Source organism: Echiichthys vipera, assembly GCF_963691815.1.
Source record: "Echiichthys vipera genome assembly, chromosome: 7".
Taxonomy (NCBI): Eukaryota; Metazoa; Chordata; class Actinopteri; order Perciformes; family Trachinidae; genus Echiichthys; species Echiichthys vipera.
Genome location: NC_139832.1, coordinates 14460614 through 14487718, shown reverse-complemented (window position 1 = coordinate 14487718; position 27105 = coordinate 14460614). Strand labels below are relative to the sequence as shown.

General features: G+C 40.9%; 5 protein-coding genes across 5 annotated transcripts; 2 read left to right on the top strand and 3 right to left on the bottom strand.

Annotated features, from left to right (window-relative positions):
• Nucleotides 1-405: 405 nt before the first annotated feature.
• Nucleotides 406-2815, top strand: LOC310948993 (uncharacterized protein; the record flags this gene model as incomplete). Its single annotated transcript, XM_083916309.1, has 5 exons — nt 406-528; nt 1281-1937; nt 2031-2201; nt 2479-2580; nt 2681-2815. The coding sequence occupies 5 exons, from the start codon at nt 406-408 to the stop codon at nt 2813-2815; spliced, it is 1188 nt and encodes a 395-aa protein (XP_083772435.1).
• Nucleotides 2816-3089: 274 nt separating this feature from the next.
• Nucleotides 3090-9180, bottom strand: LOC310949688 (protein regulator of cytokinesis 1-like). Its single transcript, XM_083917198.1, has 14 exons — nt 9063-9180; nt 8363-8495; nt 8148-8270; nt 7822-8055; nt 7572-7742; nt 7304-7453; nt 7066-7213; nt 6827-6963; nt 6159-6254; nt 5593-5739; nt 5386-5496; nt 5178-5285; nt 4867-5037; nt 3090-3515 (listed from the first exon to the last, which is right to left on the bottom strand). Exons 1-14 carry the CDS (start codon nt 9071-9073, stop codon nt 3444-3446), a joined length of 1812 nt encoding a protein of 603 aa, XP_083773324.1. The 5' UTR covers nt 9074-9180; the 3' UTR covers nt 3090-3443.
• A 904-nt stretch (nt 9181-10084) lies between these two features.
• On the bottom strand, nt 10085-13009 carry spi1a (Spi-1 proto-oncogene a). The gene is made up of 5 exons (XM_083916308.1): nt 12875-13009; nt 12286-12379; nt 12028-12212; nt 10836-11001; nt 10085-10720 (listed from the first exon to the last, which is right to left on the bottom strand). Exons 1-5 carry the CDS (start codon nt 12896-12898, stop codon nt 10422-10424), a joined length of 768 nt encoding a protein of 255 aa, XP_083772434.1. The 5' UTR covers nt 12899-13009; the 3' UTR covers nt 10085-10421.
• Nucleotides 13010-14287: 1278 nt separating this feature from the next.
• Nucleotides 14288-16092, top strand: tmem276a (transmembrane protein 276a; the record flags this gene model as incomplete). The annotated part of the gene is made up of 5 exons (XM_083917287.1): nt 14288-14348; nt 14428-14915; nt 15340-15453; nt 15554-15691; nt 15845-16092. Exons 2-5 carry the CDS (start codon nt 14525-14527, stop codon nt 16090-16092), a joined length of 891 nt encoding a protein of 296 aa, XP_083773413.1. The 5' UTR covers nt 14288-14348; nt 14428-14524.
• Nucleotides 16093-20646: 4554 nt separating this feature from the next.
• On the bottom strand, nt 20647-21902 carry fibina (fin bud initiation factor a). The gene has a single exon (XM_083915994.1). The coding sequence runs from the start codon at nt 21897-21899 to the stop codon at nt 21270-21272; it is 630 nt and encodes a 209-aa protein (XP_083772120.1). The 5' UTR covers nt 21900-21902; the 3' UTR covers nt 20647-21269.
• Between the last annotated feature and the right edge of the window lie 5203 nt (nt 21903-27105).

Below are 27105 nucleotides of genomic sequence, written 5' to 3'. Positions count from 1 at the left end.
TTATTAACAAAATACAACATAATTATTAAATGTATCATTTGTGGGTTTTTTTGTAATAATTAGTGCTACCCTGGTATATGGTTATATGTTTTAATACTCCATTATTTGTACTGTAGGCTACTGTGTACGTACGGTTGGGATTGGTAAACAACTCCTCAGGTGATGTCAGAGGCTTAGTGATGAAGAGGCTTATCACTCACACGATAATGTCTTTGTCTTTATCACACACACGATAATGTCATTTACTCCGAACACCGGTCAATGCTGCAGAGGGCTGTGGACCTACAGTCAGAGAGAATACGTGACAAAGGTAAGTGTTGATAAAAATGTGATGATCTGGTTGAGTTAAATGAAAACTCAGGAGCTCTTTGTGTGTCTTGTGATGCAGGTTACCCGTTGGTGTAAATGAACACTCTGGAGGATGTCCCATTTCAGACCCTACTGGGGTCCCTGGAGGAGGAGGTGCAGCTTGTGACGGCTCCAGACATCACTGTACCAAACTGCCATCAGATACTACAAGACACTGAGGTCACATCCAAGTGAACATTCACACATTCTTTATATGTTTAATGTCTTTCTGGGATCACTTTGTTAGCAGTAATCTGCCTGACTCGGAGGCTTTTAGATTTTTATTATGTAATTTCAGTTCAAAATCTGATTATATATTCCTCTCCTAGTTATTATACATGGGTCCAATAATAGGCCCAATTTCATTATGTGTTTTTTAAAAACACATATTCCTGTTTAACTACATAACATTTGTCACAGCACAAAAAAAACTATGTATATAACTGTATAATTAACATCCATGTTGGTTATCGTGATACTGAATGATTTTGTATTTATTTTCTCTTGCACTCTATAATTGCTATTTACCCTCATGGGCGTATTTGTATTTATTAGTAGTGGAATGTAACTAAATAGATTCTCCTAAGTACAATTTTGACACTCTTGTACTCTAGTTGAGTATTTCCATTTAAATATACTTTATACTTCTACTCCACTACATTTATTTGACACTTAGTTAATTCAACTCAATTCCATTTTATTTATAATGACAGTATATATACAGCAATCTTGTGCACACAGTGGCAAAGCAAACCTTCCTACTTACTATTTTTAGACCGTTTTATTAAGTAAGTAAGTAAATAATTCTGAGTACTAGTTCCACCCCTGGCTGTGAGACATATTGGCTCATAAGAGAACCATTGTGAAGGTTATCTGTGCTTTTCCTACGATCTGCTGTGTATAAGTTCTGTTTCTGTTTGCTTTTGCTGCAGTATGGATTCAACCTGGAAAAATGGATATTAACTGGTCAGCGGCCAGCCTGTCAGGCCCCCTCCTGCCCTCCCTACTGGCTGATGTTCAGCAGCCCTCAGGAGAGCTGCAGGGCCACTCGCAGGACCAGCGACACATGGGCCTCAAGCCCTCGACCTCGCAGTCACAGCCTGAATTCTGCAGACACTCGGTGGCTGCACCATCGCACCGTCAGGTTCCACATACCTGACTCTGAGGATGAAGATGGTTACCACGAGGATAATGAAGCCTCCTCCACTGATGATGCGCCTGACCACATCAAGAGCAGAGAGCGGCCCTCGAGCGCTGCACCCAGAGACCCACTCTCCAGGGTCAAAGACATGCACCATGGTCCTTCCACTTACCACTGTAAGCCTGCCTCACCTCAGGGCCGCAGAGGCCACAGAGGCTCTTTACCTTCTCTTCAAGACTGCAGACAACCTCTGCAAGCACTGGAGCAACACAGGTCACCGCAGGCTAGCCCCCACGGTCAGAAAAACAATAAAAAGAAGCCGCGTTCACTGAGCTCTGTGGGCAGAATGTACTCCCAGAACACACCACCTGCTCCGTCTCCACCCAGACTTCTACAGAAACAACGCCCCTCCTCTGCAGGGCCCATTGTCAGAAACCACAGACAGAAGGTTGCTTTTCTCTGTCAGTGTCTTTCAGATTGTTTTTTTTTAAACTTGATTTTCATAACCCACAGTTTTGATCTGTTTTTCCCTTGTTTTCAGGCCCTGAGGACCGGTGGCTCTCGTGGGGTTTTCTTTGACTCAGCAGCAGAGTTGCTGTCAGCACTCAGCCAGGAAGAGAGGGAGCTACTTGAGACCATCACAGACAAGGGCTACCCTTTACGCACAGCTATTCTGGCTCTGCAGAAGACAGGCTACCACAGACCGGAGAAGGTAGGCACCACTTTGTGTTTAGCTGTTGATCATAAACGTCGGTAATGCATAAATAAACTACATTTGAGGAAATACAGCAACAAAGCGGTTCCTTACGAGTACATGTGGGCTAACAACTTGGCAACCAACGATTTTATTTATTCAATTTTGGCTTATTGGTGACCTGTCAAGCAATATTGAATTTGCTCATGTTAACACAGAAATCCAACATATGCCCTTTGTACTTTCTTTATCAAGACCAAACATGTCAGTCAATTGTTTGTCCCATTTTCAACAGATCCTAAAATACCTGGTAGCCAGTGATCGTCTGTGTGAGTTGGGTTATGATGAAGCACAGGTGGAGGAGGCCTTAGAGATGTTTCAGAACTGTGAGAGCAAGGTGATTCCCACTCGTTAGCATTTACGTAAGAGGTTTCAAAAAGCAATACCACAGCCATATCTTAATGTGTATAATTACTCACTTTTAATTTCTATTTCAGGCTGCCGAGTTCCTGCGCCTTCTGACTCAGTTTAATGAGATGGGCTTCCAGCAAAGTGCAATCAAAGAAGTGCTACTTGTTAATGAAAATCACCGCGAGAGGGCTCTCGAAGAGCTCATGACACGCATGGCTTAAACTGAACATCTTCCCATTTTAATCTGCATGGAGTATTTTCTACAGTGTGTGAAATGTACTATAGATATTGTGTGGTCAAATATAATACTTCACAGATACTGCCTTAGGTTCAGAGTTGATATAAGACCTGTGCAACTCAACCATCGGGGCTAATGAAAACATCCATGTACAATTAGAAATGACAAGTTAATAAATAGGTACACTTGGTAAGGATGGATGTTTTTAAAACATTTATTTACAGCATGTCTTTAAAAAAAGCACTCAAAATACTCAGTTTCTGAAGCACAAATTTAGCTGTCATCCCAGCTGGAGGAATAAAATCCTAGTGCGTTGACTAGCTGCTACAGTACTAAAACCAAAAGCCGAGTCAAGATATGGTTCACTTAAAAAAAAGCTCTATCCACAAAATCAGCCACAACAGCCTTGGTACAAACTTGCCACAAGAAAAAAAACATACAGGAAAGAAAAGGCTGCGTTTAAAGTCTTATGAAAACAGGATCAACAGAGACTCGACATAGTCAGACAGATTGAAATATTTACAAGTTTACATTAAAGCTCCCTCTTCTCTGCAATATAAAAACTACACCAACCCACCGCAGAGCTGGATGACCTCAGCTCCTTCGACCCATCACTGATGACTGACAGTGGAGTTCAGCAGTCCTGTCTTCAGGTTCGACTTAGAAGCCTTCGAGAGCTCTCTCTGTAAGGAAAAGTCAAAATTAACAGTATCAGTACCTTTGTTCATATTGAAGAAGTAAATGTGTACCCATTCACAGTGTTGTGGCGTTAATGTAATATGAAATGCTACGGTTTGTAATTCCTTTTGGAAAGCTATTTGTCGTGACGTACACATTTCAAAATAATGTGGTGAAAAGTTTAACTGTTGGAAACACGTGATTGAGACTTTGGTATGTAGTTAAAAAAAGGATGATTAGAATTTTTCATAATTTTCTCATGATTAACTGCTTGCATAAAAATAATCTATTGATATAAGCTTTAGTGGTGGGATATGATTGAAAAATCGATCTAAATAATGAGAGGCTTTGTAATTAATTTGCATATCAATATTTGACACAATTAGCAACATTTTTCAATTTAAATGGACTTTGATATATTATAAAAAAATAAAACAATGCAGTATATTCAAGAAAAGTGTAAACCTAACATGGCAAAAATATTTAGAATATCATCCTTGGCATAAAATAAACAGTTTAACAGAGTGCTTTTTCTCCCATGTTTTCAAAAACAAAAATTAATCAACTAATGACAGGAGCGTGCTAACGTTAGCTGCAGCATGTTCAGCACTGGGGTGGAGCGGAGGCTGAAGAGCTCCGGTGGGGGGGCGAATTCTTTCTTGCAATTTTTAAACAGCCGTGCTAATCATCCATGTTTTCACTTGGTCGTTTCTTAGAACTCAGATGTCGGCACCCTGAACCCAGCAACAACTCATGGCTTTCATCTCTCTCGTGTTGCGTTCCGTCAGTATTACGGGCCGTGCAGGAACTCGAGTGCAAAAATAAATCACGTTATTTTTTTCTGTAATTAATTATTTAATTGTAATTAATCGTTAAAGTCCCAGCCCTAATAAATATGTGTATTTAATGCATGTATGCATTGTCTACCAGTGTCTGAATTTTGATGATCAGTTTCTTAGCATTGTGGTGTTTTGGCAGAGGTATGCATGGTTGCTTTTTAGTTGCTCCATTTGATAAACGGTTACTGTACAGCAAAAGATGGCTTCAAATGTCTTGAAAAAAATATGGTTCAGTAAATTTTGTCTGCAAAATACAAGTGTCTGTAGCAACAAAGAAGATACTTTCAAAAAAGGAAAAATGTATTTCCAGGACTTACAGGTTCAGGTCATATCCTGTTACATGCAAGCCATAAATTTACTGCAGTACCTATATCATCCTACAGCCTTGAAAACAGAATATTGCCCTTGGTGGAAGTATCATGGTAAGAAATGTAAAAATAACATGTTGCTTTTTTTGTAGATTGCATTTTTTTTTTAAAGTTAGGGACAAACTGAACAGGTGTAGAACCGCATTTACCGCAAATTCCGAATAGGAGCCAGCAACAGAGTTAAAGGTGATGGTGTGATCTTGAGTATCCTGAGACCTTAGTGTGCCACTTGGAGTGTTTCTAAGATGGGAGAGGTTTTCCTTGTTTCTTTCTAGTGCACGAGGAGTCTTTCCATGTCCAGGGGTTCGCAGGCCAAGACCCTACAACGAGACCAACTAGAATGAGAATGTGCTTTTTCATTTCAGTCTAAAAAGCATGAGGTGAAAAAACATGAGTGCACTGTATATTGAAAACAAAAAAAATATCAAAACCATAATGGTAATTTTAACGGTGAGCATACCTTGCTGGAAGAAAGAGGTGGTTTCTGGATGGAAGACTGGCACATGGTTCCCCCGAGGCCTGAACTAAGGAAGCTGTTTGGAGTGGAGATGGTGGAGGTGATATTGATCTAGCGGAAAGTGAAAAGGGTCAACTTTTGTATCTAGTCACTCACTCAGTTAGTGACACTGTGCATGTAATAATCAAGTAAAACTACAGCACCATCTTACCTTTCTTGCTTTTCCAGGCGTGGGAGTCCCTGCTATCCGCCTTTTGGTTGGTGTTCTCATTGCAGTTCCATATAGCATGTCCTCCTGTGTCTGTTTAGTTTTCTTCATTTGCTAATCCAAACAAAAAGAAGAATGTGGTCACACTGACAATCCTGTAACAGGGGAATTCAAGACTTGCTGTAGTGTTTAGTCAAAGTAATAACAAACCCTTTCCAGTTTTTCTTTCTCCTTCTCCGTGTGGTGGTGATCCCACTGCTGCTGCACGTACTCAAGAAATTTCTGTCCATTGACCAGGAATTCCCTGCCGTGCTCCTGCTCCCAAACGTCAATTTGGGCTTTAAGGCTCTTTTCCAGCTGGAACAAAACAGGAAACATTTGACCTCGTAGGTATGCTTCACATTTACCACTGACACTGGTCATTCTACATAACAAAGTAGACTGATTTTTAAAATTCCCTCGTACGCATGTCAAAATCTGGTGCACAACAACTTTTCACAGAAACTACAGACAGATATTTGTAGCTTCGATATCCCCATCTGTTGGCCAAAATCAGTAGTGCACCAACAACCTCAGCTGTTTCCACTCTCCCCTCACATATGGTTCTCTGGAGAGCATTTGTTTTATTGCTAATGAAACTAATTTGACACATTTGCTTTTAAATCTCCACTAACAGCTTCTCTTAAAAGCAGAAAATTGCTTAAATAGCAATCCTGTTTTTGTTTAGTGAACACACAGAACATTTCCTTAAATACCACTTTCAAACATTTACTCACCTTAGGCAAACTTTTCTGCAGGTCAGCTCTCTGCTTCTCTTCTTTCAGAAGGTTCCCGCCTCTGTTGTTGAACCTTGCGGGGTCATTGGCCTTTTTCTGAGGTGGAGAGAGGTTACCACACCAAGATCAGTATGTATTAAATAAAAATAAAAAAAAACACCTATGAGATTTCTTCAGTCCCTATATCTGTGCTTTGGGTATCGACTGATACTGAGTATCGATCAGATACCAGAGTTTTATTTATAAGCTGCATCACTGTGTGGAAGTAACATTGATCATTCATTTAGGTATAAGGCATCAACATGCTTGACTTTAAAATTGCTTTCCTAACTTTGCAAAACAAAATGTAACAAATAAATACACAAGTAAATAAAGTTAATGAATTGTCATTAAAAGAAATTATGGTAAGGCAACATTCATTCACATGAACAGGAAACACCGTTCAAATGTTAACATTTTAATTGCAGCAACAAATTGGTCCAAAGTTAAACAGGAATTAAAATTCCACGATATAAACATATAATTGAAACAAATAGACCCCTCCCCCCCCCCATTGTCACTGATACCCAATCCAGCTATTTGATTCAGTGTCAGCCCGATATCAGTATCAAATCTGTGCATCCCTATTTAAAATGCTTCCCCATTAAGTCAACGAGGACAGTGCTTACGTCAAGTTCCAAGTACAAGGTCCAGTTCCCCTGCCACTTTGTGACTCCCTCAAAGAGTTCTCTGTGGTCTTCGAAACACTTCTTCAGGGTCTTCACCTCTGCCTCGTGAAGGCCAAGAAGCTCTTCTGTGAAATCGTCTGGGGAAATAAAACATGCACTGAGACCCACGTTCTCTTTCTGATAATCAAGAGAATATATATCTGGTGTAAGGGCATTGTCTTTACACAACAGATATTCACCATCATGAAATGGAACAAAAGCTTGCTGCTGTTCTTGGCTATAGAAGCATCTCTCCCAGAGAAGGGCGATCTCTGCTCTGATGGCCTCAATGACACTTTTCATGCTGTTCATTTTCAGCACCTCTAGACGCTGGACCTCAGCCTGGAGCTGAAAGACAGAATGCACGTTGTTAAAACTTGTTGTGTAGGTGTTTGGTGAAACAATAATCTAAATGACCACCTAAGGTATATGTCTTACTGCCTCATGGTTTCTCTTCTTTGACTTGACCATATGCTCAGACATGGCTTCCCTCTCTTCTTGAGGAGTCTGAAGTCTCTCCCACAGCTCATTGATCAAAGTGCGGAAAGCTGAACAACGGAGCTCCTTCTCAGCCTTACGTTCTTGTAACTGGAAGGACGATTATAAATCACATTATAATATGATACAATACATGATATTACAGACTTGAAATCATAGTCAGATTAACAAACATCTAGATGCAAATATATAGTTAAGAAAAAAGCACCTGACTGAGAAGTAGTTTAAGAGCAGCAATGTTGTCATTTGACAGACAAAAGGCCTCCTCATCCTCACACATCACATCCATCTCAAAACTGGTCTCTGGGTGCTGCTCCAGATCATCCATGCATACTACAATCTCCTTTTTGACACTCACAAATTCATTATGGCGGCGTTCCTGAAAAGACAAGAGAGGTTAGAACCCCATATAAGAAGTGGCAAGTAAGTCATTGAGAAAAGCAGAACGTCAGTAACACCTTCTCTTTGGTCAGATCATCCAGGTAGGCATGATATGTTTCAAGTTGCTTCAGTGATGGGATGGAGTCCTGGTCAATGCAAAATGGGGTAGTGCACATAATATCACACAGCTCAAGGTCTTTGACAATGAGGCCCTTAAGCTCTTCCATTCTTTGCTTCTTATGCTCCTTCATCACTTCTAGACGCGTGCGGCTATTCTTCTCCATCTGCAACATGGTGCAGCCATCTTCCTCCTTCACACAAATCCAGAAAGTTAGCCCACACATTGGCAATTTCTTCAAGCAGGTACAAGAAAACAACCACATATTCCTAAACGAGACTCTACCTCAAAGGGGGGTAGCTGAAGTTCGCTGCACAAATGATCAAGTTCTTTAAGACATGACTGTATGCTTTTCATTAATCTCTGCTTAAGCTCCTCTTCTTCTGCAATCATTAGTTCCAGCAGACCCTGCAGGATAAAAGAGTGTAAGTGTTAATTTTTAAGCTCTGTACGGTCAACAATCAGGCTTTACGACAAATTTAAATTGGTGTGGGATTCACTTTGATGTGCTTGTTGACATCGTTGGTTCTCTCTAGACGCTGTTTCTCTGGAATCCCGATTTCTTCCCAAATATCCTGCAACCCGACCAGTGCTCTGTTGAGGTAGGCAACAGACTCTGCTGCGTGGACGGCACTGGAAAGAGAAGCAAAAGTAAGCTAAGACAGTCCTTTATTAGCCCCGCAGTGGGAATGGGAGGTTTTTAGTGTTACAGCAACATAGTGCATAAACAAAAGCGTCAATAACGGATGCAAAATATAACAACGCGAGTGGGTCAGTGATCTTGAGTTCAAACACCTCTTACTAACCAAACCTGCCCAGTATTAACGTTGGCGGTAGAGAGTGACTTGATTTAAAATCAAGCAGCAGACTCTGTCGGTAGCACAGAGCTAACATTAGATGCCACAATCATTTCATCTACTGAGCAAGCTAGCTCACGTTAGCTTCTCCGACGCTGTAACGTCAACGTAAACTATCACCTGATTACGAGTGACACGAGAGGGAGACAAAAAACAATTACCGTTCAAAAACACTCATTGCTGTATTACACCGGCGGCTACTCCGTCCCGACGTGACACGGGCTGCGTGCGTCTCGTTAGCTAAAGCTAGCTAGCTTTATCTGAGATCGGCAGGCTAATTTATAGCGTCATACCATTGTTAACGTAAACAATTCAGGTCCCAATTAATTAGAACATTACTAACCTCACTCTCATGTTGCCACCGCAGACTTCTAAAAAAAAGTATTAAAAACTATCTTCCTTAACGCAAAAGCGATCTTCAAACATAAAAAAACGGTTGTCTGGCTGCCCGTTGGTTTGTTTCGACTGGTTTGAAATTTGGTTTGAAATTTGCTCCGAAACCAGATCTGGGCTCTGATTGGCTGATTCTAGTGACGTCAGCAGTTGCGCCTTTATTGTGGGCGGTACTTTGTAACAGTTGAAAAAAACGGCTGCTCACCAGAACAGTTCAGGTCCGCCCTTTATTTTGTTAGGTAATTAAATCCAATACATTTATGAAGTTCATAGATAGCGTTGAATCATAATTATTAATTATGTATAATATTTTATATTGTCAGGATATGTGATTAGATTTCAACAAATACCATAGACATTAGTGTGAATAAGACGGTTGATAATTTGAGCTGCTCTTGGGTGAGCTTGCCTAACTTTACTCACCTTTCTGTCCCGGAAACATCCATTAAAACTGTGCTTCAAGCTCCTGCTGACAGATCTATATATGTATATCCCACTCTCTTTTCCTCAGGGCCAGGACCTCAGTCTGTGTTTCCTGTCTGTTTTGACCAGGGTCTGTCTCAGCCAGTGCTTGCTCGGCTCTTATCAGTTTTGCTTTAGGTGTGGTCTCTGATTATATATTGTATGATTTCTCTTCTTCCTCTGTGTTGACTTTTGCCCTTGTTTGTGTATCTGTAGTGTATCCTGTTTCCAGGCCTGCAGGGAGCACCGATTTTGAGGTCAAGGCCCTGCCAGTCTCCAAATGTCTTTTCAGGTACAAACTCTCCGCACATCTTAATCTGCTTGCAACTGCATTTCAAAAATATCTCCATTTTTCTGACACATGCAGCTCTGCTACTTTATCTTTCTTGGTTGTACGCTGTAATTCCAGTTAAGTCTTAAATACAATTAGATATTAACTTTAAGCCATATTGCCCAGCTTAAACCACACCACTCTCCATGCTGAAATATTTGACAAAACATAATATTTATTTACACATATTCATAACAAAGAGATCATGTAAAAACAGGTTATTTTTGTTGGGGTTCTTTTTTTTTTTTTTTTTAGCTGTCCTTGATGTTTAATCATCCTTTAATCCTTGTACGCAAACACACTAATTTACACACACAAACTTTTGAGTCTGACATGAATAACTTTATATAGAGGCACATGCTGTAGAGGATGTACAGTAGCATCACAAATAAATAGGTGAGAACACTTGGTAGAAAAACTAAGTGAAATTGCAAACAGACAAACCAGGATCTTGACTATAGTTTAGGGATTTCTGCGTAAGGAAAGACAGCCTTTGTTCCCTCATCGGTGAGGATACTAATGTAAACAGAGGTTCCTCAGCACTTCCTCACTGAACTGATAGGTTAGCTTCTTCTTTACTTTTTTAATCTCTCCAGATTTCCCATAGTTCCTCAGAGCTCGAGCCATTTTTTGGTACGTCATTTTTTTGCGGTTTCCTTTCTGAGTGCCCCAGTGGCTGGCCAGAACTTCTTTGTGTTTTGTGGAGAACTGAAAGATGCCCTTGTCCTGGTCCACCCACCAGATGCTGTCAGTCATCTCACCGTTTCTTAGCAAGTCCAGGAGGAATTGGTACAAGCGGATTTTCTTCTTGTTGCCTGGAATGGAAAATATGAGACTTGTTCAAGCAATTTAGTGCCCATTATGTATGTATATGGCTTTTAGTACATTAGGACGTGATGTCAATACAACATTTACATTAGAAACACTCACTAGTGTCTCTCCTAAATGAAGAGTGGTTGCGGTCTTCGAGTTCATCCTCCCCTTCTGATACCTCAAGCGGGGTACTGATTCCTCTTTGTTCCTCTTCTGAGTAGTAATGTCCAGGCGAGGCAGAGGCTTGGTACTGGTAGCACAAGGACTGGCTGTAATATGGGATCTTTAGGAGACATTTAAAGCATTTTACGGTTCAAGTCTACACAGACAAGTGATATAGCTGCAATTTTCTTTTGTTGTGCAATTATCCATTTTGACATTTTCGCTTAAACACTGTCATTGTGCTAAAAGAGGAAGTTACTGCCAAAATAGAATTCAATGCTGTGCAAGACCACGTGAGGTAAAGGGCATTTCAGTGAAAATATCCCAGACTGTCTACATCATGTATTCACAGAGATGAACGTGGGGCTTTTTTTAAGATTTCAAATGATCTAAATCCATGATGTTTTCTTCAAAGTAATTCCCTAATATATGTCGTTATTATGGTGGCAGCAATAGATTTAGCCCTAATAACCCCTTCGGTCTGACCTAGTATTAAATTCTGGAGTCTTTATCTGTATTAACAGCAGCAATGTTGTCATTTTTCAAGCAAAAGTAATTTCCAGCTTCTTAACTGTGAATGTTTTCTAATTTTCTTTGTCTTCTATGATAGTAAACTGAATATCTTTGGGTTTGAGACTGTTGTTTGGATAGATCCAGAATTTTGAAAGAGTCAACTTTTTAAAGAGTATATGAATAATTATTAGTGACAACCCTTGTTTTAATTGAAAAACATTTTCACATATAAAGGGAACAGGTTGTAGTATCCAAAATAAACACAAAAAAAAGTAGAAAAATGAACAAAAACCCTATTTTTTTTTATTGTACTTTAGCTCCTGTTCTAATCTTTATATAGACTTGACTGCAGCGGGTAAATGTCTCTTCACTCTGGGGAAAAACAGTGAGTAATATGATTACTATGAATCAGATAATGTAGTAATACTTGACATAATGCTTTTTCATCTGTGCGAAACAATACTGCTGCATGCTAATAATGAGATCCCATTAAAAAAAATGGGATTTCTTTTTCTCCTGCTGAACATTTTCTTATCAATATGATTTAATTAATATCAATACTCAGTCACATACAGTGTGTATAGATTAATAACTCTTCACATAGGGCCATCATTCATTTTCCAGACATACTCACTTGTGGTGACAGAGAGAGAGCTCCGAGTGTTGGGTCCAGGTGAAGTGGCAGAGACTCACTGCTGAAGCGGTATGGTTGTATCAGCTGTTGAGGAGACACAGACTGAAGCTCTATGAGGTGATTCACCGGAGAGTTCTCAAAGTCCGTCGGCTGCACGCGCTCCGAGTGGAAGGTCCATCTGTGGTCTGAAAAGTGACAGAAAGTGAGGCACTGAGGGATTTGTTCTCTTCTCAACGGTTAAATCAAGACTCTTCTCACCTTCATAAACCTCCCCCACATTAGTGAGGTAGGGGTACAGCTCTGCAGGTGGTCGATAATTCTCTGGTTCATTAGGTAGAATTTCCTCTGACGCCTTTTGGGGGGGGGAAATTAAAATTTGTCACAGAGAAAGTTACATTTTCAGTCTCTTTGTCCTGACAAAATTAAACCAAATACGACCCATAGTTTTTGCACTAGAATTGCTTTAAGTCATGTCTTAAACTTGATCTTTATTGCTTTTACCATTAATGCAGGAACATGAATAGAAAGAAGTACCAAGACAGACCAGGGGAAATAGTTCATACATGAGGTTTACTGTACATTTAGAGTTACTTGCCTGATGTTCACAGTGAAAAACAAATACATGGGTCCTTATTAACACAAACATAACTCTCGTAACGTAACGTAAGTGTCCATCTTGAATAAATTGAATTCAGAGTCCAATGGAATTATTTGGCAGGTTAAAAGAAAACCTTTCTTTAAAAAAAAAAAAAGAAACACATAGAATAAACAATAAAATATCCTCTCAATGTCACAAACTATGATCAAAGACTGAGAAACGAAACAATAATAAAGCAGCAGCACTTACAGATGATATGACATAGCCGTCCATCCTGTAAACAAGGCAGCATGAGAATCTTGGTTCTTGAAGCTTGTGATGAACGGTAACTTTTTCTTGTTTCTTCACTGAAACGCACTAACGTCGCTGAGCGCTGACTTCACCAGACAAATGGGAACTGAAAGTGAGAAACAAGCTGGACTGGATGCAGTCTGCGATCATGTCAGTGGTCAGATTCATATGATCAGCTAGTTCCTGATGGCTGATTGTCATGTACAGCCTGAGCCAATGATATTTACATGCATTTACTGCATAGTTAAGAGGCATAAGTGTACAAGGATTCATAATGACACCTGCCTTTTGAGATTTTAAGCGGTTACAGTATATCTATAATAATTGCAAAATATTTTAGTCATGGTCCAGAGAAATGGTAATATCATCAGGAGCTGGGCTGGCTCAAAGTTATATTTTGTTATGCAAAAGGGCATATATACTGTAAATATTCTAACGGTATTTGTGCAAACAGTTACATTGTTAAAATAGACTTTATTTGTTATCACACATTTGATGGCTTGCCCTTGTGTGCTTCAACTTCCCCCCTCGTCAGTTCAAGTGGTGTGACCTTAAAAAAACCTTCAATTAAATGTTATTTAACTTAACACAAATCAGGCTTTCCTACCATTGCCGTGCAAGGAAATCACAATTTACTTGTTACCATCAATCACAATAAAGCTGCAGTAAAATGTACTCTTGTAGGACTTTCTTTAAGAGGTACTGCGCACAGGAGCTGAAACCAAAAATGATGTTTGGAATCAAGCTTGTTCCTCTTTTAGTTTGGCATTATGGTTTCTTTTGAGGAAGTATTGACCATGAGAATGAAACCAGTGAAAACATGACTGAAATGTCCGGAGCCACTGTGTCCCTGTAACTTGTTTGTGTTGTAATATTCCTATCAACATTAAGACATTATTAGCTAAAGTGAATACTTGTGTCCTATGTGATGCTGTTTAACTGTGGCAAAAGTATGATCTTTCTGTGACCTCTCTGAAAAAAGATTTAAAATAGTGTTTGATGTGTTTGGCACTGTTGGGATGGAAAGTTACCAGAGGCAATCTGTTGGATGTGATGAAACAGTTTCCTGTACACAGACAGAGAAAAGGAGGCCCTCTGTGTGGTTTATTATGGTCTGTCTTTCAGTGTTTCATAACTGAACCCTTCAGACAACTGAGGTGATACAAAATCTAAAACACCATGAGGGAGGGTATTTCCTCTAGTATGACTGTCAAACTCATCCTTTCAGATCATGATCTACTGTGCAGGTTGTTGTGCTTTCAAACATTTGCTCTGTCTCCATCTACTGGAAAGAAGAAATGTTGGACTGGCCAGCATCTAGGCTAGACTGAGTTCAGAGGCAGAGAGGAGACAACCAAAATAGCTCATCGAGGCCCAAATTTATTTATCACCCGCCTCTGAATTTGACTTCTATCGCTGGTGGTAGACACATGTAAGAAATGAGGGCATTATGGGCTTATCTGCATTTCAGATTTCCATATATTGCTGAATTTGCTCCCCACCTCAAATAGGTTTCTGACAGCAGCAGCAGCAGCAGAAGCAGCCGGGAGCGGAGTCCTGCTGTCCCGTGGATTTATCACGGTACCGAGGTGAGATAACGTATGGAACATGGCTGCTATGAGGACTTTAACCGTGGCGGGTCTCTTTTTGGCATTTTGCGCTTTGGGACTGATAGCAGTGGCGATCAGCACTGACAACTGGTACGAGACTGATGCGAGGAGGCACCGGGAGCGCTGCAAGAATTATTCCAACAAAAGAAACGACCCCGGCTACATTTACATCTCCAACAACAACCTTCCGCTTCGTATGTTGCCAAAGGAGAGACATGTGGAGAGGAGGAGCGGCGAAACGCTGCTGCGGGCTAAGCGGGACTTCTTGCCTCCTGCCCCGGCCATGGAGTCCCTCTGCAGTCGGCAATTCAACTCCACCATGACCGGACTGTGGAGAAAGTGCCACCGAGGGGGATTTGACTTGGAGATAGAGGATTTAATCTTTAAAGGTTTGTCTTGTGGGGGATCATATTTTGTGCTATGATGTGTTTGTTTTAAACATTTTTGTTGCAGTGTTTGTGTGTGAGGTGCTCTCGGTTAATACTTTGTGCACGAATGCGCTATCCAAGGTGCTGCTGCTGCGCACAGACCCTCAAGGCCTACGCAGTAGGCTATAAAGCGGAGTACAGTTTCAGTCGACGGGCTGTGTTGTTTTCCAGCACAACGGGGTGAGCTGTAGTAACAGAAGCCTTGAGATGCGTACAATAAGCTACTCTACAATAGTGCGTGTGGGTGGATGAGTGGGTGGTGGTGGAAGGGGGTTGGGTGTTTTTATTTTTTGGGAGGGGGGTGGCAGCAGAGAGCTTTGTGATATCCTCTTCATCTGATCTCCGTGCTTATGTGACATCCTCTTTGTGTTGTTTACATCCACAGGATTGGTTCCGCGCTGCACACCAATAAAATACTACTACTCATCATCAGCTCTGCCCAGAAATCTTCCAATCAATCTGACGAAGACAATAAGGCAGGATGAGTGGCACGCGCTCCGTAAGCACCCCCCTCCAAAAAATGCCTTTTCATAATCTGATGAATACTTGTAAAAGAAACTTGGCAGCACCACAACAAACACTGTCACTTCTCTTCGCAGACCTCCAGAGGATGACTGCCAGCTTCATAGGCATGGCCATATCCATCATCCTGTTCGGCTGGATCATAGGCGTTCTGGGCTGCTGCAAGAAGCATGATCTGATGCAGTATGTGGCAGGACTTCTCTTCCTCATGGGAGGTAAGATGTAGTGTACATAAAGCAAAAATCATACCCTGAATCACCACAGAGGGGCAGTAAGGTCTTTGTTAATGAGAGAGTGGGGAAATGATGCATCAGAGGAGATGAAAATGGGTTGCTGTCGTGTCGCTGACTTTTTTTTCTCTCTGGCAGGGACATGCTGCATTATCTCCCTCTGCACATGTGTGGCTGGGATCAACTTTGAACTGTCCCGCTATCCTCGCTACATGTTTGGAATACCAGAGGACATCAGTCACGGTTATGGCTGGTCCATGTTTTGTGCTTGGGGCGGACTGGGCCTGACGTTGCTGGCCGGCTTCCTGTGTACACTCGCTCCTTCCCTCTACCCTCCACACACCCCTGTGGTGCACAAGCCCAGGCAGGAGAACGGCTGTGTGTGACAGGCCGCCGCACATCTAACAGACACCTGTCTCATCCTGAAACAGTGACGAGCCCTGCTTTACAGACACTTATGCCCAGGGACTCAGGGCAGAGAGCCTTGGCACAGAGAAAGCACTGGACACTGGCTCTCGCTCACGTGAAAATGAAAAAGAGGAGACATTTGACCGAAGTCGATTTCGGTTCCTCCGGTGCTTTTTACCCCCTGTCCCTCTTTATGAATGAACTGTTCAATGTTAATTGCCTGCTGTGCGAGAGGAGAATAGTTATACATACAAATTTTCTTCCTGTTAAATCTGCTAGTTTGAGAAGAAAAAAAATGAGAAAAGAAACACTGGAAGATCAATAGCACAACTTTGTGTAACAATCTGTATTGAAGATCAAACTATGGATGTGAACCTTCCCATTTCAAAGGGCAATCGTGTATCACTATGTACCCATTCAAAACAAGATATGTACATGTACTTTTTGAATTGTATGTATGCAGATGCATTTGTGTTTATTCAAGGAAAAAAAAGAGCATAAAGACCAAACTGTGTTTGAGGGAAATGTTTTGTTGTTCTTGAGGTCTTAACACCATTGAAATATTTTTGAAAAATAAAACAGCCTTGCAAAACTATCTTTTCCTCCTGTGTAACGCACTGAACAGACGCCATATAAGCTTCTCTGTGGTCATCTTTTCTCTTGCATTAGGACATGTGTCCACTGGTATGTCAGCAGGCAGAGAGCCGGCTGCTAATGGAGTCAAAACTTCCACAGCATTGTTTTTAAACTGCAGTTTATATTTCTGTTAGTGGTACAAGGTCTCTGTTTCATCTATACACCTTTGAACACTTAAATGTGCAAATATTGGTGACCCAAACTAAGTCTCAAAACTGACTAAATAAAAGCAAACAATAAAATAGAACAGAAAAGGTGCAGTAATTGTCTGTGGTGTATTACAGTGACAGAAAAGCTCCTTTAATAAAAAATCAATTATGAAATAAATCCAACATTCAACATTAACTCTCTGATCACATACCTTATTCTGAAAACAGCACAAACTTGTATTAATATTATTGTTTTTTTCCCCATTGACAGCATGCTTACCAGTGTGAGCTGTAATTACTTTCCCAAAACATTTATGAGAAATTAAATCTTTCTAACATCTAATTCTCTTCCTGGCTTCAATACTTTCCTGAGGTTTATTTGCTGCTTAGCATGTCCTCTTTACTATTCTGTTGCTCATATTATATTTTGGATCTTCATAGAGTTATTATGATCATCTGCAGCCTTGAAAGTAATCCCCTTTGTTGGTGAAAAAAAGATATTTGCTACTGGAGACTGTGTTTTTGTAAGTAGTTATAGATTCATGACAGAATTAATGATGTACTGTACATCAGACAAAAATCTATGATAACCATTATATTCTTGTTTGAGCCGTGCAGCTGTGATCCCCTCTGGCTAAGACTACTGCAAAGAGGGAAGAAGTAGTTATTACTTAAGCAAAGTATCAATACCACCCTATAATAACCCATTAAAATGAGATTATTCTAATTTGATATGTAATAAAAAGTAAGTATTTGCAGTAATGTGTATTTACATATCCAAACTCACTGTAAATAATGGATCCTTTTGCAGTGTTAAGGTCCCTACACATGATATGCGGTAAAAACACTTTGCGCCGGCCGTTCTATTCATTTCATGGAAGAGGCGGTAGCACCAAATGTAGTGGCAGCGCCCAAGGTAGCGGCGTGCACCGCTCGAATTTGCCTCTCTCCCACTGCGCTCAAGTTTACATCAGTTGAACTTTGACCTAGTTGTCGCTGACCTTTCAAAAGTGCAACCAATAAGATAGAAGCTTTGAGTGTGACGTTAACTTTTTACAGGCAACCAGAGAGCATCATCAAGCCGGTTAGAAAGATGGAGGAAAAAAACGTTTTGTATTGGAAGTTTATAAGCAATCACACCAGGTTTATGAATAAGCAGTTTACGGTTGTTGATGTACTAATGTTGATTTAGCCCGGGTCTCTGTGCCAAACCTCGTGGTGAGCCCAGTGCAAAACGCTTATCATGTGAAGGCCCCTTTACGCTGTTGTTGCATTGCACTAGACTATCTCTGCCGTGTCACTGCCTTGTGGGTCAGTTTGAGTCGCAGAGGAGCATGACAAAGCGGTGGTTGGGAATGCGAACATGCTCACATTGAACACTTTTATTGGCTGGGCGATAAACACCCATGTGGGGCTCAAAGACTCTTTGCTGAGGCCCAAATGTCCCACACAGAACAAAAAATAAAGAAAACAGAAAATACTCTAGAAAAAGGTGTGTGACTCCTTGGTTAAACCAAACAGACTTAGCACTGACCACTATCTGCCAATCACATCTGTGCTGTCAACATTTAAATTTATTCTCCTCTCTGTTGCTGTCATCTGTCGTTTTACTATGAATAGCTGCCCTCCTCCACCCCGTTCACCTCAAGGTCATCATTTATAGCATTTGGGTCTGAACCAAGCCCCCACCACAGCCATTGAGTGGCCACTAGGGGCAGGTTTCATAACAGAGCAATTTCCAATTGCCCCCATGTTAAAAGGCCTTTTTTACAGCATAATTAAACCTTTTTAAGGCCTGGTACAAAAAAACATTCTAGGTTAAAGATGGTGTATCTCCCTCCCCCCAACGTCACATCAATGCCCTTTTTTGGTAAGAGGAAATGAGGCAGAGTCAAAGTCTGACAAGATTGCGACTCCGGTAGACGAGTACGATTGGATCAAGTTGAGAGAACAGACCTCGACGGGTGTGCTATGTCCATTTTGTATACTGTCTGCGGTCTGAACTCACCAGAAGCCTGATCCTCTTCTTATCCATCCAGATCTCAGCGTCCTCATCATTCTCCACCATCACCACTTGTGTCTAGACTCCATCAGTGGGTATCCTACACTACTCACAGCTTCTCTAACCCCTTTGAAATATGATGCCATCCCGTCATGGGGTCTTTTATCATCTTTATTTTGCATGTGTCAGTAAATAATTGTTCACTCAAATGAAGCCCCTCCCTTATAGGATTCTCATTCAAACCCTGCTGCATAAAACAATTTAGTGGCAGACGGAGCTGAAGGATGGTAATGCTATTAGTAGTTGTAGTAAAACACAGTAGTATTCATTGTGGGGGTTGGACGAGTAGCAGCTGTAGTATTCAAATAGCTCTCATCTTTCTAATAATAACACGTGGTTTTGGGGCTTTGTGCTCTGCACAGAGAGGGATCAGCGTGTTCTCAGGTCAACGCCGCTCTGCATTCCTGACCTTTCTTTTTTGTATGTCAGTGAGGAAAATACATTCTTCTAACAGCGTGCTTGAAGCTAAAGACTTCCTCCTTCTAAGGGTCAGGGTCAGGGACTTAAAACCGTTCTACAGAAAAAAAAAAGTTCTATAGGTGGAATTTATGATTTGAGCCAAAAAAGACAAACTAAGTAAGACGGGTGGGGTTTAGTGAGCCGCTCTCCTTTTACTTATACAGTGGAAATTTTAACCAATTATTTTAATGAAATCTTGCAAACCCTATGCAGTACCCCTGGAAATTAAGAGCCATACAGACATATAGGGTTTCTCTGCAGCTCTGTTTTTTTGGGGGAGGGGGGGGGGGGTTGACGGGGTTGGCCCGCACTGCACTTAACTACAGTCAGAGGGCTGTTTTTAAAAAGGGGTCCCTCAGGGGAAGCTGGACTGTGAGGAAAACCAGACAGAGGAAATCACACCCAGTTGCGCCCATGGCAGCCCATCTGGCTCCCTACATCTGCAAAGACATGATCTCTGTAAAAAAGTGGGCACACTTATAACAGTTACTTTGTGGTTGTCGCAGACTTTGGCTGTTACAAGATGTTTTCAAATGGTAGTTAAAGACAGCAATACACATATTTCTACCAAAGTCATTCAAAAATAATAAAGTCCCTGCAAATTAAAACAGCCGGAGGTTTGTGTGTGTGACCCTGCAGGGTAAATGCGTTGTAGAGAATTCCACAATGTTCCTCCAACAAACAGTGTGTCTGATATTAGATGCTGTATGTCCACACAGCAGAAAAGCAAGAGAGAATATTTCTTTAGAGAGTAAAACAAGCTGTGTGTTATTTATAAGTCTATTTTTAGTAAAGTTACATCATTCAATTTCAACACAAAGGCATTTCATATAAACCCCAAATTTTATAGATCATGACCGACAAAAGAGAATATATTGACGACAGTGGCTTCCTTCGGACAAATATACTTCTTACTCGAGTAGATGACTTCCAGATGGAAGTGGGAGGCAATGACAGACTTCAGACGCCAATTAACCAGGGCCACTTGACGGGACAGTCGAGTCTGCCACTTGTAGTGCCAACAACAAACATGGTGACGTAAAGACATGACCGACGAAAATCAAAAGTTCAGATTTCAAAGGTTTTTAATGTTTATGTAAACCTCAAGCTTCAAAGGATGGGGGTGCTTTTTAAAAATACTCCGCTGTGCGGCTGAGTGTGTCTCAGGACAAATATGCAGCAAAAAAATGAACATAGCAAAAATATATAATAAATGTGGATGTTTTTGATGACTTTCATGTAGTTATGTTGGGGTGTATAATGCATTCATGCATGTATTTAAATGAGGCTTTGTAGGCTACAGATTTTGGCAACAAATTTCTTTGGAAAATAATCAACCTTTCTTATGAATATGAAATGAAATAGTTGAAAGGCACTGAAACACAGTCTTGCTTTAAAAAGTGAAAATAAAGATGTGTGATGAATAACAAGCATTTATTTGATGAGTTTCAACCTACAATTGTATAAACAACATAATTTAAACCACACAAACAAAGATGAAAAGCTTTAATATCGATTCAGAGGCTGATAAATCCACATGGAGGGCTTTTATTTTCACTTCTGAATAAAACCCCTCCTCTGAGGTGGCACAGAGGGCTCTACCATATACTATAATTTATGTTCACATTTCCTTTTTCCCTCCTGACTCAGAGGAATGTCTTGATGTTTGTGGTAGAGTCCACGTTAATGACACATGTCCAAGGAATGGGGATATAGACAAAAGTCAGAGATATTCAAGATACTGAAGAAGGATATTCATAATTAACTTCCCAGTTGTTTGTTGAACTGGAGGGTCTCACGCGCAAAAACACAAACTCTCCACAGACACACTAAGCTTTCAGTAACCCCACTATGATCCGACATTGAGATACTCTGTCTTCAGGCGGCTCAGCCTGGTGCCGTGACTGCGGATGATGAGAGACAGCAGCTCGTGTTTATCTTTCAGCCCCACAGAGATGTCTGTCGTTTCCCTCAGTGCTCCCCGGATGTCATTCATTTGTTTCATCACATGGCCGTTCAGCTGTTGCTCTTCTCGCAGCTCAGTTTCTTGACTCTGTTTAAACTTTACTTCCAGCTCAAGCAGAGATTTGTCCACGTTTGAAAAAGCCTCGCCGATCTGGGAGATCTCCCGCTGGAGAAACTTTCCGTAGCCGTCCTCCCCGTCCAGGTCGTGCGCCACGGTCTGGCCGATGCCCTCCAGCAGCCGCGCCGCGTCCTCCGCCTGCAGCTTCGTGATGATGAAGTCGTCCCTCACCACGGAGTCCCTCTCTTCAGAGGCGCCACATGTATACACATCCGAGAACTTAAACAGCATCTGGCACTCCTCCGGGTCCACGGCCTCATCGTAATCCCCGTCCGGGACAAAGAAGTGATGGAAAGTGCCATTGGAGATCTCCGGTTGGAGGGGCCCGGTGTAGACTGTCGAGCCAAACGGCAAAGCTGTGAGTATGATGAGCAGCAGTGAGACGGGATCCATCATGCACCTCCTTTCTCTCTGTGGAGAACAGCATCTGCACTTGGAGCTGAAACCAGCGCACAGTTTTCATCCCGACTCATGTTACACAGTCCCCCGTCCCCTAAAAGGCGCAGACCGCCTTAAAGGCAGGAGGGCCCCTGGTGGCCCCTGGTTACTCCAAACACACTGTACAACCAAAGTTGCGCGGAACAATGTAACTGAACGTATACTGTTACACCACTTCTCATTGCCAAATAAATCTATTTATGTTTGAGCAGGAATAGTTTGAAGTGTTTAATAGTTTTATGACCTGAAATTGACACATTTGGCAAAAAAGTGCAAAAAAAGTATTTTGACTTTTTCAAAACAGACAGATAATTTATTAGCATATCCTTTAAAGATTAATGGTAGTTAAGAACATGTGTCAATCCTTTTTGGAGTGATTTGTGAAGATTATCAGGAGCTCAATAGGTATAATATATTACCAGAGAGTCAGTTATAGCGACAAACAAGTTTGATTTATATCTTATAATCTCTTACTTAAGGCAGAGCTTGTCTTCATAAACAAATGGAAAGTCATGTTGAAAGGTTTCCGAGGTCACCAATTGCTGACATGGCATTTGAATACTTCCTTTAACTTCCTTCACACCACAGCCAAGTTCTTTCACCAATTAAATATTCAAGGCCTGCCTGAATGCAATCTATCCGCTGCACAAAGCACCAAGTCTAGTTTTTGTTACATCGTTGTTACTCACATAACTCACATGTATGGGTAGAATAGAATAAATAAATAATCCTTCATGTTTCATATTTCAAAAATGTTGATTCAATAATTAAAATAATTAATAATAATAATAATAATTATTATTATTAAGTAAACTACACAGCTCCAAACTGATATTTTGAAAAGGAAATCCGTTATTTTAGTTTCTAACAACTTGTAAGTCACACCTGCAACAAAAGAACAGATGTCCTGGGACAGTACACAGAGTTAGGAGGAACATGTTTTCAAATGTGTCACTTCTAACAATAACTGTATAGTGAGTGGAGCTCTTAGTTGAGGCATTTCTATTGGATTCGTCTGAGAGAGTGTAGTTAGAGCTCACTGTGATTGCTTCGCTCAGGTGATTACATTACTACACAGAGGGAGAGTCCCCTGGGCTATGATCCCCTCTACTGCACATCCTGTCTCGGGTAATTACATCACAGGGTGGTCTCCAATACGGCTCTCAGCATGTTAGCAAAACTCACACAAACTGGAAACATATGCAAGCTGTAAACACCGGGCTGGATATGGCTGGTTTGGTCCTCCTTGTTTGATCCATACATCCATGTCCCATACAGTGTTTGGAGCAGCACACACAACATGGTAGAGAAGTAGTCAGGATTAAATCACAAACTAAATGTCATGGAAAATCAAATGTGTTTGATCACATTTGTAGGTTTTAATATTCAGGTTGCTGTGTATTTATCTTCCCTGTCAGACTCCTCAGACAGCAGCAGAAGGTTTAAAGCAGGATTTACTTTGTCAATAGGCAGGACACAGGTCCGCAACAGGTAACTGTCAGCTGCAAACGAAACCGAGAGATTGTGCAGGCTGAAATCCAAAAACTTGCTGGGATCAAAGACTCAAAAAACAAACAAACATGTAGGCAGATACAAGACAAAGCTGCATCACTGTGGCTACGAGGCACAATCTGTCAGAAAACAGGTGGTAAAGGGCAGATAAAGATACATACTGGGAGCTGATGAGGGAACTGGTGCAGGTGCTCAGGTGGGTGTGGAGGTCAGATGATGGAGGAAACAGGCCTCTTTTCAGAGCAGACAGTTTGAATTGCTTCATTCCAAATCGTACAGGTTTTCTTGTGACTTTCTGTACTGCAGTTGCCTTTGCAACATATTATATTGTTGCATGTAGCAATTGTACACTTGGGACATATTACTTTATAACATTGTGCCTTGAACTTTGACCCTCTTGCTCATATATCCGTCATCTGCCTGTGCTCTCACGTTGCTGTGACGTATCATTTGATGCACAGAGGATTGTGGGTCAGAATAGCCAAGCATGCTGGCTTGCATACTGTGAAATGTGGTAGGACATCCTGGTATTTTTAATCTTTTTCTAGCATACGAAATAGTATGGTTGTGTGTGTATTGGAATGCACCCTCAACAGATGTAGCTAATTTAAACTGTTTGGGGGGCTCTGTTTCATTCAAGTGTATCAATGAGACAGCATAGACAGCGGCTGGGCCATGAGACTAGTAAAGCTAAATGGAACACAGCCCTTATTGTTATTATCAAAGTGCAACTCCGGCGAAAATGGACCAATGGTCTTTAAATCGAAATATACGTCAAATAAGTCAAGACAAGTTTTTGGGGTGATCACTTACTAACAGAGAAATCCCGGAGAGAAGCTAGCAGCCAGACATGAATAAGACTGAGTAGCTCAGGGCGGAGCACTAAACCATCCAAATCGTCTTTTTTGATCCACTTATATTGCTTTAAATAGCACCAAACCTCTGCAGTAGCATGATAACAGTCCCTACACATAAAATGAAGCACCAACAACGTAGTTAGCGAACCTGGAGTTTATTAAAATAGACAATATGTCAATATGGATGTAGCTGGCTGCTAAGGCTTGTAGCATTGTAAAACAGTCTTTTTTGTTTAGTGCAAACAGGATGATTAAAGGTGAAGGAGTTAACTTTCTGTTAAAAGGATAAAACTTTAAGGCTGTTAGCTAAACAGTACACAAAAATATGTTTTAAAAAAAACTTTATGTGAGAACTGGGCTATACAGTAACAGATCTTGTTACGTTTTTGATCAGTGCTGCCTAGTTTCACAGTTTGATCACGAACAGTCATCGGTTGTTTTAGGTCGGCTGTGGTGGACTAACAGATGCCATTAGGAGCATCAAGGAGCAGCAGCTGGAGGTAGAGGTACATGGCAAAGTGAAAATTTTCAGGAAATGTGACAATAAATCATAAGTCACCAAATTCAGCCTTAATGGGAGGCAGCTGCTAAATGCTCCACTGTGTTCACCAGCTGCAGTAACCTTGTATGTGTCTGTGGTTTGGTGTTGAGCGGGTAGTGAACAGTGGGTTAGTTTTCCACTGAGTACTGCTGCCTGCTGTGGCTGGATATGACACTAATTAAAGCAGCAAGTCTGAACCAAAACATCAAAGTTGTGGACAGACAACCCAAACAATGAGCTGGGAGATGTTGCAAAGCATTTTATCTATTGTAAATATAAAAATACTGATTATTTCAATTTAATTCAATTCAATTGTATTTTTTGGGGCAAATCATAACAAAGGTTATCTCAAGACACTTTACAGTAGGTAAAGACCACACTCGTGGTGAGTCACAGCCTGAGTCATGTCTTGAGGGATTTTAAATTGGTCACCAAGGGGTCAACTATTTAAAAGTTATTAATAGTGCAGTCCAAACGTTCAGTACAAAGTTGTGTAAAGATTTCACAGTTGTACTTCAGAACAAGTGTGTGAACTCCTTGTAAATGCACATGTTTTTAATTTAACACATTTAACTTTGGGTCACCAGAGTAGAGAGTTCTGTTTGTTTGAAAACCACTGTTGTACTGCTGAACACTGTTGAATGAAGGATACAGGCGAAGACAGCTCGAGGCTTCCCGGCATGCAGCCTTTCTCTGTTTCTTATTCACTATTACATCTGAATAAATAAAGCGTCCCTGAACATAAACACAGATAGAGTAAACTGACCGGCTCGCCAAAGCTGAGCGGCCGGGGCCACTGCAGGGCAAAGCTGCCTGAAAGCAGATGTAGCAGCAGATGTGACAACAAATATAATTTAGTGGAGTTGGGAGGGATGTTCTTGTTGATCCTCTACTGTATGTTGTGACTGTGTGTTTGTTTGTTTGTGTGTGTGTGTGTGTGTGTGTGTGTGTGTGTGGACAGATGCCTTTCAGATGGTGGTAATGTGTTTCCTCGCAGTGCTGATCTGAGGGAGCAGGAGGGTCGAGGGCCTGCAGGCTGTGTGGGAGGCTGCAAAGATGGGCAGCTGACTCACAGTCTCACAGTAAATCTTAATGACCCCACTTCAATTCAGACACGTTTTTATGACCTATAGCAAGGTTTATTTATGCAGCCCGTCATTAAAACAAGGTCCTAGAAGAATCTACATATTACTAAAATCAACAATCAATCAAAAAAACACACGCAGAGAGTGCAAACCTCGGCATAATGTTGTTTTGATAATTTACTACTTTTTGATTTTGTAATCAAATCTACAGTGACAGTCATGCTCGGCTGATGGTGGCCATAATACTCGGAGAATAATAAATAAATAAAATAAAATAAATAAATCCAGTCTGAACATATAAGGACTCAAGGATGCTTTTTTAAAGAATTTCGAGTAAAATCCCATTTAAATGTATCGTATTGCTGCCGTGCTACTTATCAGCAAAATGCAAATTTGGGAGGATTGGATGGCATGTCTGCGCGCCCTTAGGTTTTGCCGTAACTGAACGATTTATTCAAGAGCTCTTTGTCAAATGAGCAGTTTGGCTGCCAACATTTCTATGCAGGAAAACACAGAAAATACCATGGAATAATCCCCCCCCAAATTACTTTTTTGATGCTCTCTTTTGTGCCAAATTTGTTGAAGATGGAAAACATTTCTAGGAGCTGTGGTAGAGGGAAAAAGCAATTGAACAGAAGCAATAATATTAAGTAGGATGCAAAGAAAAATGGGATAAACATAAAGTTTGTTATAAATGGTCCAGCTTTGGGAATAATCTATATGTTTGTGGGCAATATAAGCAGAACTGTTTAATTCTTGCAGATAAAATGGTAGATCACTTCACATAAAGACATTTCCAGAGCAGTTGCAATTGGCATTGATTACCAAAATATACCTATCAAAAGCATCAACTGTAAGCATCAGATTTATTTTATTCATTCCAAAGAGAAAATGCATTTGTTACACTCACTATTCTGCAACATTCAGCAATCACACAGGAGAAAAACCACTGAAAAATAGAAAGCTAATATTCCACTGTCAGAAACCTCAGTAGACTGTAATGGAATACAGCCACAAGACGTATCATATTGTACTATTTTTCACTTATAATCAATGTCACAGTATTTTTTCTCTCTCTTTCTGCACGCACACATAAACCACCGCTGAATGATGACACTTTCAGAAGCCCGCACACACACGCACACACACACACACACACACACATACAC